This window comes from Gymnoscopelus microlampas, assembly GCF_963454915.1.
Source record: "Gymnoscopelus microlampas genome assembly, chromosome: 10".
NCBI classification, from domain to species: Eukaryota; Metazoa; Chordata; class Actinopteri; order Myctophiformes; family Myctophidae; genus Gymnoscopelus; species Gymnoscopelus microlampas.
Window position 1 is genome coordinate 47926122 of NC_139947.1, and position 14944 is coordinate 47941065.

Consider the following 14944-nt stretch of genomic DNA (forward strand, 5'->3'; position numbering starts at 1 on the left):
AAAACGTATGTTGCTATAATCAGTGGTTCTTTTTTTTATGTCAAGGACCCCCAAAATGATATGTATTTGGCCGCTGACCCCCATCTCTAAATATGTTGTTCCAGGGACCCCCAGAAGCAAAGACTTGAGTTAAAAATGTTTGCTTTCAAAATATATATATTCAATGATTTTCACAAATGTTCAGATCTACAAGCTCATAGCGCGGCACTCGGTGCTGCGCTATGAGCTTGTAGATCTGCTGCTATTGAAATGCCCAAAGAAATCTTAAAATGACACACAGATGCGTTCGGTCATGAACAGATAAAGTTTGTCCATGTTTGTTTACGTGCAGTAGACTACTTTTGACGTAGAGCTTGCACAGCTCAATTTTAGTTGGACGCTAAGCCTACAGAACGGTATGCCTATATATTGTACGTGTCTATGTTAAGCCGCCCCCTTAGGCAACGCTACAGTAGTACCTGGTGATGTAATCATTCTGCCTGTCTACATGTTAAGCCCCTGAAACACGGCTAGCATCAGACACGATAGCATCAAAACGTGTGGTGACACGCGCATCAGTGGCGCTTGCGTCACCGACGCTTATGCCTGTCTATATGATAAGCCCTTAAAACACTGCTAGCATCACACGCCATAGCATCAAAACGTGTGGTGACACGCGCATCAGTGGCGCTTGCGTCACCGACGCTTATGCCTGTCTATATGATAAGCCCTTAAAACACTGCTAGCATCACACGCCATAGCATCAAAACCCGTGGTGACACGCGCCGACGCTTATGCCTGTCCACATGATAAGCTCCTGAAACACTGCTAGCATCAGACGCCATAGCATCAAAACGTGTGGTGACACGCGCCGACGCTTATGCCTGTCTACATGAAAAGCTCCTGAAACACTGCTAACATCAGACGCGATAGCATCGAAACTTGCGGTGACACGGGCATCAGTGACGCTTGCGCCTGTCTACATGTTAAGCCCCTAAAACACTGCTAGCATCAGACGCCATATAGCATCAAAACTTGTGGTGACACGCGCATCAGTGACGCTTGAGTCACCGACTCTTATGCCTGTCTACAGGATAAGCCCCTGAAACACTGCTAGCATCAGACGCGATAGCTAGCATCATTTCTACATTGCAGTATTGATACCTTTACCAAAGTAAAACATTAGTACTCTTTTCCACCACCGGCTAATTATCCAGTTGGTCATAATAGATAAGCCCCAACCCCCAGTGTCCTGGCCTGCTATTGATAACCAGGCAGTTATTTATGGTAGCCTACAGCAAGCAATGTCTAATACCACTGTCTGGACTCACACATGCACTTTTCTCCCCCCCCCCCCCCCCCCCCCATCGGTGCACAGAGCAGCCTGAGGACACAATGATGATCGATCACCTTAGCTCTCTCCCATTATTATCCCATTCAGAACGGGGGGGACGCATCTGTGTCCTTTTAACATTTCTTTGGGCTATTCAAAAATAGCAGATCTAAAAAGCTATGAGCTTGTAGATCTAGATAGAGCTTGTAGAAAATCGTGAAAAACGTGTGCACATCTTTGAATAGATATATATTTTTAAAGCAACATTTTTTTACTCAAATCTTTACTTCTGGGGTATTCTGCTAATGTCTTCTAAATCCTAACAGTTTCATTTTATTGTTATTATGTTGCTACGATATCTCAAACTTTTTTCATGTCAAGGACCAGCCAAAATGTTGTTCCAGGGACCCCCCCCCCCCCCCACCCCAGAAGCAAAGATTTGAGTTAAAAATGTTCTCTGCAAAAGCATATACAGTATACAGTACATTCAAAGATTTGCACACATGTTGTATTTAAAAAAAGGAAAATAGCAGATCTACAAGTTCTTAGCTATGAGCTTGTACATCTGCTATTTTAGAATAGCCAAAGTATAAAATAATGGTTAAAGTGGCTACACACAGATGCGTTCCCAGCTTTAATGGGTTAATATTTTGAACGTGCGCTCAGACTCATCCAGAGGCAGTGAGCCATGGGGTCACTCTTAATCTCTGACCCTTTTTGCTTATTGTAATCTCACAACCGTTTCCGCCAGGTCTGGACTGGAGAGTAATATAAGTACATGTACTTGTACATGTTTAGTCCAATATATCCGAGTACTTCTTCCACCTTTGCTGGCCTCCTGCAGGTTTAATGAATCTTCAGCTTCTGTGGGCTAGACATACCTGAGTTGTGTCTAGATGTGTGTGCGTGTGCGTGTGTGCGTGTGCGTGTGCGTGTGTGTGTGTGTGTGTGTGTGTGTGTGTGTGTGTGTGCGACTGTGCGTGCGTGTGAATTACTTGTCTGCTGAGTTATAGGTCAGACTCTCTCCTTTCCCCTTTCCATTGATTTCCATTGCTTTTGGGTGTGGCTCTACGGTGTGATCGACCAGTCGCTACCACGGGAGCCCATGATAGAAGCATAGCAATGTGTGCAGTGGTGGGAAAAGTACTCACAAGTAAAAGTATCAAGCAATATAGAAATACTCGGTTACAAGTAGAAATCCGGAATTCTAAATTTACTTACTACAAAAGTATTGGTATCAAAAAGTAGCACTCATTATGCAGAATGTCCCGTTTCACAAGTTTTCAAATGTATAAAATGTATAAAAAGATCTTTTGAAAATAGCAGATCTACAAGCTCACAATGCGTCGCACCGCGACGCATTGTGAGCTTGTAGATCTGCTATTTTCAAATAGCCAAAGTTTAAATAGGGCTGAAGCGGTTAATGTATGTTTTGTAATAATAATCAAAATCAATCAGCTTTCAAATAATTGTAGTGGAGAAAAAGTACAATATTTGCCTCTGAGATGCAGTGGAGTAGAAGTAGAAGTATTGAAAAATGGAAATACTCAAGTAAAAGTACCTCAAAACTGTACTTAAGTACAGTACTTGAGTAAATGTACTTAGTTACTTTCCACCCCTGGCAATGTGTATGTCCAGTTTCACACTCTCGTCCAAATATGGGCACTTCTGGGGCTACAAAAATCCATGAGGATTAGGGGCGGTCGTCAAAATGCCGAACTCAAGGCTTCAAAATGAGATTTCACAATCCCACCTACTGGAGTAAAACAGGGAGATGATCTTTCACCAACCCCCCGTGGGTTAATGCCATGGCTTTGGAAATTAAATCTACTGGAGATTGTTGGAGATTTAAACATAGAAGCAAATGATATATGTGGATGATATAATTATGATGGTAGAAACTGAGAATATGTTGTTGAACGTGGGTTATGCATGGTTCTCTAATCGTATAGGCTACTGATACACAAAGAGAAAGCACAGATTGTAGAAATAAGGGAAAACAGAGAGGCTCCTTCAGTTTATTTTTTTATAAGGAGATTGCTCGCTCATGCTGCAACAATGACAAGTATCTTGGGTTAAGGAAGGATTCAATGTCATTGCAGACTCTGTGTAGGCAGAGCACTTAGAGCAGTAATCAATAAGATGAAAATGTTTTCTAAGCTTTTCTAAGCTATATGAATCCTGTGTTCGATCGGGTAATGGACTACTTGTATGCCTCTCGTACATGGGGGGCTTCTTCTTGGCTTCTTTTCATTTGTTTTACTTTCATTTCTGGGTCACCTCTCTTCCTTCTTCAATATGAAAGGGAAAAGTGAAGGAATTAATTTCGCCTCGTTTTTTCAATGTTAGTTCCCAACAGTGGCGGCCTTTGCTATGTTTCATATGTTTTTTTTTGCCTCTACACCACTAGTTGGCAGCAGCAGGTGGAAGAGCAAATATTGTAATTAATTTAGTTCGAAAATGCATCATTATGGATTGGGGGGGGGGGGGGGGGGGACATGGGGGGCCTCATATTAGCTCTTGAAACGGCCCCCAGATCACTAAGGCCGCCCCTGGTTCCCAAAACCCAAAACAAACAAAAAGGTAATGTGCAGCAGGATGCACACAAATGAAATGAACCTCGTGATTTACCATTTTTCCCCATTGTCATTTCAAAGGACTGGCACTAAGGAACGCGGGTGGGATTGTCATGTAACCATACAACCATGTAACCATGTAACCATACAGTATAACCATATAACCATATAACCATCTAACCATCTAACCATCTAACCATCTAACCATCTAACCAGGTAACCAGGTAACCATGCCACTCAAGGTTGTGACTATTATATAAAAAAATCGAGCTTTAAGGTTCTGACCTGTCTCCTAGCAACATGAGAGCGTTTGGAAGCAATGCTCCTGATTAACCCATTAAAAACAGGAAACTGCTTCATTTTAGATTTTACAGACAGACGGACACAGCGGTGCCACTCACCGTTGAAGCTGCCGTTGCGGATGTACTTGAGCAGCGTCTTGCCCTCGGCGGTCTCCATCTCTTGGCACACGCCAGGGTGGTCCGGGCACAGGTCTCTGTGCATGTTGTGCAGAGCATGGGCCATGGCGTACACGGCGTCTATCACGAACTGGACCTTCCCCTCCTGCTCGTACTTTGAGTCGATCCCAATGCGCTCTTGGCCTGGGAGGGGCAAGTCAAGAGTACAAGTCAATCACAACTGTGGGTTAAAGCAAGGGTTCCCAGATGATTAGCTTAACCCATTAAGACCTGGAACAGTGTCATTTTTAGATTTGAGCTAAAAAGCATTATTTTACACTTTGGGCTATTCAAAAATAGCAGATATACAAGCTCATAGCGCGGCACCGAGTGCCAATGGGTTAATGTGCAACATCGTTTTCTCCCTCAACAGTAAACAAACCAACATACAGTTATAAGTGTATACAGGGCATCTGCACATTTCTAAAGTGACAATTTAAGGACTTAAGACCTTTAAGACCTTTTTAATACATATAAACTGAAAAAAATAAACTAATAATAAGACAATTACTACATCAAAAGTAACCATCAAACAATACAAAACATTGGTCAAGCATTGGCCAAACTGTCAAATATTACCCAGGAAAGATGCAAACATTGTGAAAATAGCCGATCTACAAGCTATTTCACAGTATTTATCTGTGGAACCGAGTCAAACTAAATGTTATGCCTCCTACAATTCCAAGTGCTTGTCAGGGTGGGGGGGTCCCCGAGTTCAAATATGATTATTTTGGGGGTTCACGACTTAGTAATTAATCGTTGTCATACAGTGTTTGTGGGTTTCCCTGGTCTCTCCCAGTTCTTTAGGAAACACAACATTTTTTCAGGTCAGGATACCAAAAGAGATAGATAATTCAAACAGGATAACAGAATAAACAAGGAAGTGATGAAACAAAGAAATGAGCAGCAGACGCATTTGGAACTGGAACACTTCAAAATCAAATTGCTGTTACAATAAGTGGTAAATAACTGTATTCTGATAGTAATCATTGTCATTGCTCAGTAACGACCGTGGATTTCTACTACATTACACTATACCACTACACTATACTGTATATTATCTTAACATTCTTTTATTATACCATTATATACTGTATACACATTATTGCTGTACTATATCATATTATCATATACTATCACTATCACTATTATATTTGCTACTATTGTTATTGTTACTACTTGTATCTCTTTCTGTCTCTCCTCTGTCTCTCCCCCTCTCTCTCTCTCTTCTTTCCCCCCGACACAGACGAGGCAGAAGGCCGCCACCCTAGAGCCTAGGGTCTGCCTGACGTTTCTTCCAGTTAAGAGGGAGTTTTTCGTTGCCACTGTCGCAAAATGTCTTGCTCAGGGTGGGACTGTCGGGTCTCTGCTCTACATGTAAAGTGTCTTGAGACAACTTGTTGTGATTTGACACTTTAACCCATTAAGACCTGGAACTGTGTCATTTTTAGATTTGAGCTAAAAAGCATTATTTTACACTTTGGGCTATTCAAAAATAGCAGATCTACAAGCTCGTAGCGTGGCACTCGGTGCCGCGCTATGAGCTTGTATATCTGCTATTTTCGAAAATTCGTGAAAATGTGTGCAAATCTTTGAATATATATATTTTTTTTTAAGCGAACATTTTTAACTCAAATCTTTGCTTCTACAACATATTTTGATGGGGGTCTGCGGCCAAATACATATAATTTTGGGGGTCCTTGACATGAAAAAGTTTGAGCACCACTGATATAGAAACATACGTTTTCAAGAATACTGTTGAGATTTAGGAGACATGTAGAATCGGCTTCAGGTCTCAATGGGTTAATAAAAATGAATTGAATTGAAATGAACAGGGGTTTCCCCCGTCTCTCCAGTTCATTAGGAAACAGGAAATACTTCTTCAGGTCAGAATACCAATTGGTTCCAAACCAGATGGAGAAGTCATACAGTACACAGGATATAAACAAGTGAAATTGGAAGTGATGACACTAAGAAATGAGCAGCAGACGCATTTGGAGCTGGAACACTGCCAAATCCAACCGGATAAATGATGTCCTGATTGGATGGAATTTGCACCCGAACTGTAGAAAATGTATTGTGTGTTTACCATGGAGCTGGAGAGAGACAGGGAGACCATGTTACTGAACAAACACTGAAGATGACATCTTCATCTTCGTCGCACACCAGAGATGTAGGCTATACGATTAAGATGAAGAGCAATTGGCCGAAAATAGCCGATCTGCAAGCTCACAACGCGTCGCAGATCGAATTACCACTCATCAGTGGTGGAAAAGGTACTCAATTTTGTTTTGCTTCAGTAAAAGTATCAATACTACAATGTGGAAATACAATATTTGCCTCTTAGATGTAGTGGAGTAGAAGTAAAAGTACTGCAAATTGAAAATACTCCAGTAAAGTAAAAAATACCTTAACATTTTACTTAAGTACAGTACTTGAGTAAATGTACTTAATTACTTTAATTACACCACTGCCACTTATAGTCATCACATTCTGTAAGCAGTGTCGAGTGGATGTGTACCCGTGGTTCTCAAAGTGGGGTCCGGGGACCCCTGGGTTGCTTGAAGGCTTTCCAGCAGGGTCCCCAGCAAAATTAGTTGACATATAGCATCAAAAGCGTACTTTAATATTTATCCCACGATTTTGTAACACATTTTCCACCCAGTGTGCCAATGCCTAAACTTGTAATCCTGGGTGCTAATCTCCTGCCAGCCTGGGGAGAGCCCCGCACTGAGCTCATGCTTCCTTCAACGCATGAGGAGTGAGCAGGCCGCTTCTTATCACCTGACAGGGGGGGGGGTTTCCCCGGTATGACGTAGCCAGTGGAAGGAACACGTTATTCCATCCAGTTCCTTTCCCCTCCATCAGGCGCCCCTGCTGACCAGGGGGAGGCGGTATAGAGACCAGGATTACTACATGTTTTTTGTGAGGGTATAGACCAGGGGTCTTCAACAGGGGGTCCGGGACCCCTAGGGGATCCTCAAAGCTACTATAGGGGGTCCGCCAAATCTTTGTGAGATAGGATTTCGTTGTTTTTGCATTATCCACTTGAACCCTAGCCAAAAATAGCAGATCTTCAAGCTCTCAACGCCTCGCGCTGCGAGGCGTTGAGAGCTTGTAGATCGGCTATTTTTGGCAAAGAGGCTATAGGTGTTGAGGGAAAAAATAGCAACTAAGTAAAAAAAAAAAACTTTAATCTGAAACACTATTTTATACAATATAGATAGAGTAGGGGGTCCCTGCTTCATCTCTCTGTCAGCTAGGGGGTCCTTGGCCTGAAAACGTTGAAGACCCCTGGTATAGACCAATTATTTGTTTACAAACATTGAGGCTGGACGCACAGGTGACCGTTTCATGTAATCAATTCCCAACAGATCCCCAAACCTGCTGTTTAGGGGTGCGCTGGTTTCAGTTCATTCAACCTCCTCTGAGTGTTGGCTAGTGAGGTGCGCCCTAGCGAGACATATATAGTTCATCGCGCAACGGTATTGCGTGCCGCGAGAACAGCTGACATACAAGCTCGCCACCGCTGTGAGCTGGGAGGTCTGCTATTCTCAGCCGTTCTCTGCGCGCCACACCTTCGCGGGACGGAGCATAAATTAGGCTTGACGGGCTGCAGCTGCGCTCCCTCCGTTCTTATGACAGCCACACTGTACTGGAGGTGGGGTTTTGAGGACAACTGCTTTGAATTGTTATAACTGTTTACACACAACAGAAACCAAGGATTATATATTTCAAGAGCGAGAAATCACTGTCAAAATCCTAAGCATTCTTCCTCCACACTGGGAGAAAAACAGCATCAGAAAGTTTACACGTGAGTTTTTACACGTGAGGCATGTGACCACTTTAACATTGCATCTTATGAGCGGTGGGGGTTCTTTTGCTGCCGACCTGCGCGCGCATACTGGTTCTTATCAGTGTGACGTCGTCTGTTTAGGCGTCTATACCTATACCCTGGGAGACACGGGAAGAACAAGCACACTCCACACAGAAAGCCCCCTTTCGGCCCCGGACGGTTGGCGTGACAGCGTGTCGCGGGTTCGACTGACGATCCCGACGGCCTTTGCTGCGTGTCACTCCCTATCTCTCTCTCCCCATTTTCTGTCAGCCTACTGTCCTATCTACTGTATAAAAGGCATAAAAGCCCAAAAAATAAATCTTTTTAACACATCCACTGCCAGGCCCGTAGTCCTACGGGCCGTTAAATCCAACCGTTAACTGCCGTTCCCGTAGTCCTACGGGGCGGGTGTTTTCCCATGTTAAATCGTGCAGGTGCAGATTCCGGATTTTTTTTGCACTTCCGGTCTCGAAGTGGGCGGACCGGAAACGAAATAATACTGTTTCCGGTTTTTCTCCCGCCTCCGTTTCCTGTCTAGCGGTCAACTTTGGACGCCATTATCTCTGGCTTGTTGTTTTTCTCACCGCATCCACCATTTTAGCGTTTTCCTCTCGTTCTCCAGAATGCAGTGTCGGATCGCCGCACGGTTTTCAGCGTTTTGTTCGGTCGGGTCCCGTGTTTGTGTCGAACCAAATGAACGCGGATTTTAAACGGATTTAGCGGGGCCTATGACGGAATCAAAAAAACAAAAAAGGTAAGAAATTGCTTGGCACTACGATGGACGTTCTGAGATTAGCCGATGGCAGTCAATGTGTTAAAAAAGAAAGGCCCTTTCGCCAACCCTAAACAATCAGCACTTTTAACCTTCGTTTTTTTCTATTTTTGAGTGGTGCCAACCACGCCTACATTTGACTTTGTCCGTGTGTCCGTATGTCCGTCCGTCCGTATGTCCGACCGTATGTTTGAGCACGGCTGATTGGTCAAGCTTCACGTGACACGTGACAATATGTTGTCACGTGTCACGTGACAACATATTGTTGCTGATTGCAACACAAGGATGCAACCAGTTACACTTTCAAAGGCACCACTCTCTTCACACTGGGTGTGATTTTTAGCGGCGCTAGCCGTTCTATACCTTTAGGTATAGAGCGGGTTCTGCTCTATACCTGACTTTGTCCGTGTTCACCGTCAACGCTCTGATTGGTCAGACCCGTCAACGCTCTGATTGGTCAGACCCGTCAACGCTCTGATTGGTCAGACCCGTCAACAAAGTGATTGGTCAAGCTTCACGTGACACATGGCTATAAACACATTATAAACACATATCGATGACAAAATGTATCAAAGGCGCCGCTACCTTCACACAGGGTGTGATTTCTTTTATATATATGGTCACCGTATAATGTTATATGAATTGTGAAGTTATAACACCAAAAAGGGAATAGATAGTAGGAAAGTAGTGGAGCGCTTTTGCTGTATTCATGCATTTCCAAGTGAAAAAAGCGAGACTCAGACTCAGCTGTGAGACAAAAGTGATTTCTAGCGGAAGAAAAGCGTCAGATTGGGTTAGGGTGGAGCACTGCACAGTCATACAGTATAAGCACTGTCAGACCGGGGCAATTCGATTCGTCACATCTGCCAGGAGACGGAGATCACAATGAACTTTTCTGTGGCACTCCGCTTCGGCGACTTCACGCCGTTTCATCTCCTCCCCTCCAGTAGCTCTACTTTGCCCTTTTCACTATGGGCGGCCATAACCCATTAAGACCGGCGAACGCGTCTGTGTGTCATTTTTTGATTATTTTTTTTTACGGCTATTCAAAAATAGCAGATATACAAGCTCATAGCGCTATGAACTTGTATATCTGCTATTTTGGAGAAAAAAAAAAGAAACGTGAAAATGTGTTTAAATCTTTGGATATATATATTTTTTAAAAGTGTTAACATTTAACACAACTCCAATCTTTGCTTATGGGGATTCTACAAATGTCTTCTAAATCCTAACAGTTTTTTGAAAAAACGTATATTGCTGTAATCAGTGGATCTCAAACTTTTTTCATGTCAAAGACCACCCAAAATGATATGTATTTGGCCGCGGACCCCCATCTCAAAATATGTTGTTCCAGGGACCCCCCCAGAAGCAAAGATTTGAGTTAAAAATGTTTGCTGGAAAAAAAAACATATGTATTGAAAGATTTGCAAAAAAAAAATCACGATTTTTGAATATCCAAATCTAAATTGACAGATATGCGTTACCGGTCTGAAGGGGTTAAAGGTTTGTGTCCTGCTTGAATGAATTATGTACAATCCCTGCCCCCCGGATTTGTACTTTTTTAAATATATATAGCACATTCAGAAATTGCTGACGTGAACATATTTTGTCATTAAGCTTATAGCATAAGGAAGCTGAATTCAGTCATTTGAAAAATTAACTAGAGTAGGATGGATTATACCACAGAGAGAACTCCAAACACTTCCAAAGGACACCTGTCTTTTGTTCTACATGGTGAGACTCAGTGTTTGATTTAGGGGTGTAGGGGGATCCATGCCACTGCTTTTGACACGCCCCCCCGATCTGGTCATTCATTTTTATGGCCAGTGGGGATATGCTTTATCCTAACTTCTGGTCAGACTGAATTAAATACATAGCAGGGGCGTAGTAGCTGTGGGTAGGCCAGGGTAGGGATGGGCCCACCCATTTCTAGCCTCCGCCCAGCCAAATATTATTGCAGAAAAAAATGATAACAGTAGCTTCATTACAACAATTAAAATAACATAACGTGGATGCAATCACTGCATCAAATTTTGCTAAACCGTTAGTGGGTATTGTAATGTATGGTGAATGATTCGCCTTTTGTATTTGGGTTTTCGTAGCCACTGACTAGTTTGTCCCTCTGTGCCTGCTGTATCGTGTCGTGTCGTGTCGTGTCGTGTATGTGCGTGTGTGCGTGCGTGTCGTGTCGTGTATGTGCGTGTGTGTGTGTGTGTGTGTGTGTGTGTGTGTGCAGTGTGTGTGTGTGTGTGTGTGTGTGCGTGTGTGTGTGTGTGTGTGTGTGTGTGTGTGTGTGTGTGTGTGTGTGTGTGTGTGTGTGTTGTGATTTGGTGTTTGAAGAAGGCCCCAGATTCGTTTTTCTTTGTTTATGATCAAATACAAACGAGAAACCTCTCTGAGAGTAGCCAAAATGTTAACCTCACAATGACAAACGTCTATTGCAAAGTTTAAAAAAAAAAAAGATATTGTAGGAACAGCAGCAGTTGCCTGATATTAACCCAGTGAGACCGGGAACACATCTATGTGTCATTTTTAGGTTTCTTTGGCTATTCAAAGATAGTAGACATACAATATCTACAATTTTTGTGAAAAAATAAATCGTGAAAATGTGTGCAAGTCTTGCATCTTGCATGTATATTTAGCTTCTGGCCTGGGGGTCCCTGGAACAAAATATTTAGAGATGGGGTCCGCGGACGAATTTTGGGTGGTCCTTGACATGAAAAAAAGTTTGAGAACCACTGATATTATAGCAACATAAGTTTAAAAAATGTTAGAATTTAGAAGACATTTGTACAATCCCCAGAAGCAAAGATTTGAGTTAAAAAATGTTTGCTAAAATATATTCACGATTCTTTTTAAATAGCAGATCTACAAGCTCATAGTGTGACACTGAGCCTGTAGACCTGCTATTTTGGGTAGCCAAACTAATAATTTAAATATAAAATAATGGTTCTAGTGGTTACACACAGATGTGTTCCCGGTTTAAATGGGTTAACGCAAATACAGAATGTACGTATTGCTGACATCAGGGGGGAGTCCCCGGAGGAGTTGTAACCTGAGGGGGTTCACCTTGCCGTGGGGCAAACTCCACACAACAGCGTCCGCCCTTCAAGTTCCCCTCGATTATGGATTACTACGTGATTGAAGACATCAAAGGTCATGATTGTAGTTTGTCCCTACGTGATCCGCTGCTGTGCTATGGGGTGCTATCTAGCATTGATTTGGAATATTGTTCAAGGGCTCCGATACTGTAGGTGCCTCGGGGCTAAAGCACCCAGGAGAAATGACGAGCATCCATCACAAACTCATCACAAAAAATAAAAATAAAAATCACACCCAGTGTGAAGTGAGCGGTGTTATTTAAGGTCACAGTGATCCTCATCTTTGAGAAATCACAGTGATGGAAGATCACTTAAAAAAAAAAGTATTTTTTTTTAAGTGCGTAGTGTTATTTATAGGTAATGAATTTCATCATGCGTCTCGCTAACCAATCACAATACTGAGCAAAGGGTCTGAATACAGCCAATCACAGTACAGCGAAAGACACATTTTCACGACGGATGGGTCATGGGTCCCAACCCCACTTATAGGAGCGGCTACACCGCTCAATAAAAAAACTCCGACATCTACACTTCATGGAGTACATTTTTTGTACCCAATTAACCAAATGAACCGCATTAAAGTAAAAAAATAAAAAGGTAACAAACCCGAAAGAAAATGCAAATTTTCGTGCATGCAGTGCGTTACGCACCCAGTAGCGGAAGACAAAAATCGGTGCCCCTGATATTGTTGCGAGTTGCGACTAGCTGTTGTGTAATACTGTGAGAAGCGGGTGATGCCGTGCACGCGTGCGTGCGTGCGTGCGTGCGTGCGTGCGCGTGCGTGTGCGTGCGTGCGTGCGCTCACTTGCTACGAGTGACAAAGTCACAAGTTGACACGAAACCAGTAGATTATCAACACAGTATTATGGTGCTAGTAAAAGCTGGGAGAGTGTGTCGTTACTGTTGTTTTATGGTCGTTTGAGTTATAGTTTATATCTGGGAATGTTTATTGGGATGAAGTGTCTTGTAGCAGCTGTTTCTCGCCCCTCCCGTTTGTATGTGAGAGCTGGCCAGAACCTCTGGGAACTGGTTAGATTTTTTTCGAACAATGTCTGTCAGGCGGTCAACGGGACGGCCGTGACATCGCGACTCCTGTCAATCTCAACGACACCTGACATAATATTTTGAGGAAATTGAAGGGAAAAATAATGAGAAAAAGATAAATCGCCCTATGCCCGCCTATTTCGTGTCAGGCCTATCCACTAATTAATTCCTGCCATACAGTACGCGACTGACATAGCATTTCCTTTTGGGAAATAGTAGACTGTCTGATATGTTTGATATTTCTACTCGACAATATCCCTTTGTTTCTCGTCGTTAAGTCAATTCATTCCTCCCACACACATTTCTGTGTTGACACTGCTGTCGTACTGTATTGGCTCACCGGGAGCCCCCACCTGGAGGACAAAGTGTCCCCCACCGAGAGGACATAGTGTCTCTGTCCTACACCAATTCAACCCCCCCGCTGTCAGGCTCTGCCCCAGCCTGTAGGGTGTACGTGCATGGAGGATGTACTAAGATCGCTCTCCCCCCCCGCCCGGCTTCCCTCCTCCCCCGAACAAGGGCCAATTGTGTTCGTATTAGACCAGTGGTTCTCAACCAGTGGTCTGGGGACCGCCAGTGGTCCTTGAGGGGGCTCCAGGTGGTCCCCAGCTAAATGATGGAGAGTTGGTAACCAAATGGACCCTTATAGATCTTTAACTCTTGAGAGTGTAACATGAAACACTCTTTAGAGTGTAAAGTGAGAACTAAAAAAAACTTTAAAAATGTGAACTCTTGAGAGTATAAAATGAAACCAAATGGACCCTTACGGGTCCATTTGGTTTCATTTTACGCTCTCAAGAGTTCAATTATTGTTCTGCATAACTTAATTACTTAAAATAATTGTTATTTTGATCAACGTTGGCCTGTTATCTCTCCTATGGTACCACATCAATACAGCATGTGGAATTGTGGACAACGATAACAAAATATTCTACGCTTTGGGTCTGAGAGTCTAAATCTCATCAAAACGGTGGTTCCGTGGCTCAAATGCCCAATAAATAATAGACCTTGATATGAAAAGAGTTGAAAAAGCGGATGCACCTCATCAAATCCCTATAGAGGTATACTTTACCCCTGCACCGGGTGCGAGGGTGTGGACTACAGCCAACACCAACACATCTGTTCCATTCTGGTCAAACAGAGGTCAGGGTGATGATATTGTGCCATGTTGGCTCACTGGAAACACTCTGCTACACCAGTGGGTCTCAAAGTGTGGCCCAGGGACCCTCATGGTTCCTTGAGGGGGTTCCAAAACACCAAGGAAGGAAGGAAGGAAGGAAGAGGCCCAATTTCCTTCCAATATGGCTGCTACACTAGGATTACACTAGGAAAAATATTTTTTTTTCAAAAAAGTGTACAGAAATTGTTAAAATTATGTTTTTATGTGGACACACCTCCAGTTCATTAAGTATACCTGGTTCTCACCTTAGCACCTCCTCCACCACCTTAGCACCACCCACCTGTCCTAGTCCCTCCTCCTCCTCATGCCCACACCTGTTGTGTTATGATAATGAGGGGGAGGGTATATTTTTACTATGTCACTAAAGGGCTGTTTCTCTATTGGCACGTTTGACCCTCAAGGTTTCAGCCTTCAGGAAGAAACTCAAAATAGCCAGAGAAGACATAAAACACCATAAAAACACCACCAGGGGGCTTAATGAAGTTCTATCAACCTCATAGACGCATGAAAAACAGAAAAAGTGCAAAACCATGGCACCACCTCTTTAACATTCTTATGCTATACCATTACAGTATATACTAACATTATTGTTATACTATATTATATTATATGCCATCTTACACTATTATATGTGTTGTTATTATTGCTACTACTTCTCTCTAT

The 14944-nt window shown here is 43.0% G+C and overlaps 1 protein-coding gene across 1 annotated transcript in view; it reads right to left on the reverse strand.

Annotated features, from left to right (window-relative positions):
- Window positions 1–14944, reverse strand: part of LOC311054267 (metabotropic glutamate receptor 7-like) — a gene marked incomplete at both ends in the record, with an annotated part of 254803 nt that overhangs the window by 112182 nt on the left and 127677 nt on the right. The window contains one exon of the mRNA XM_084070143.1: window positions 4153–4490. Within this exon, the coding sequence (XP_083926269.1) occupies window positions 4153–4490 (338 nt within the window). The remainder of the gene's footprint in view (window positions 1–4152; window positions 4491–14944) is intronic.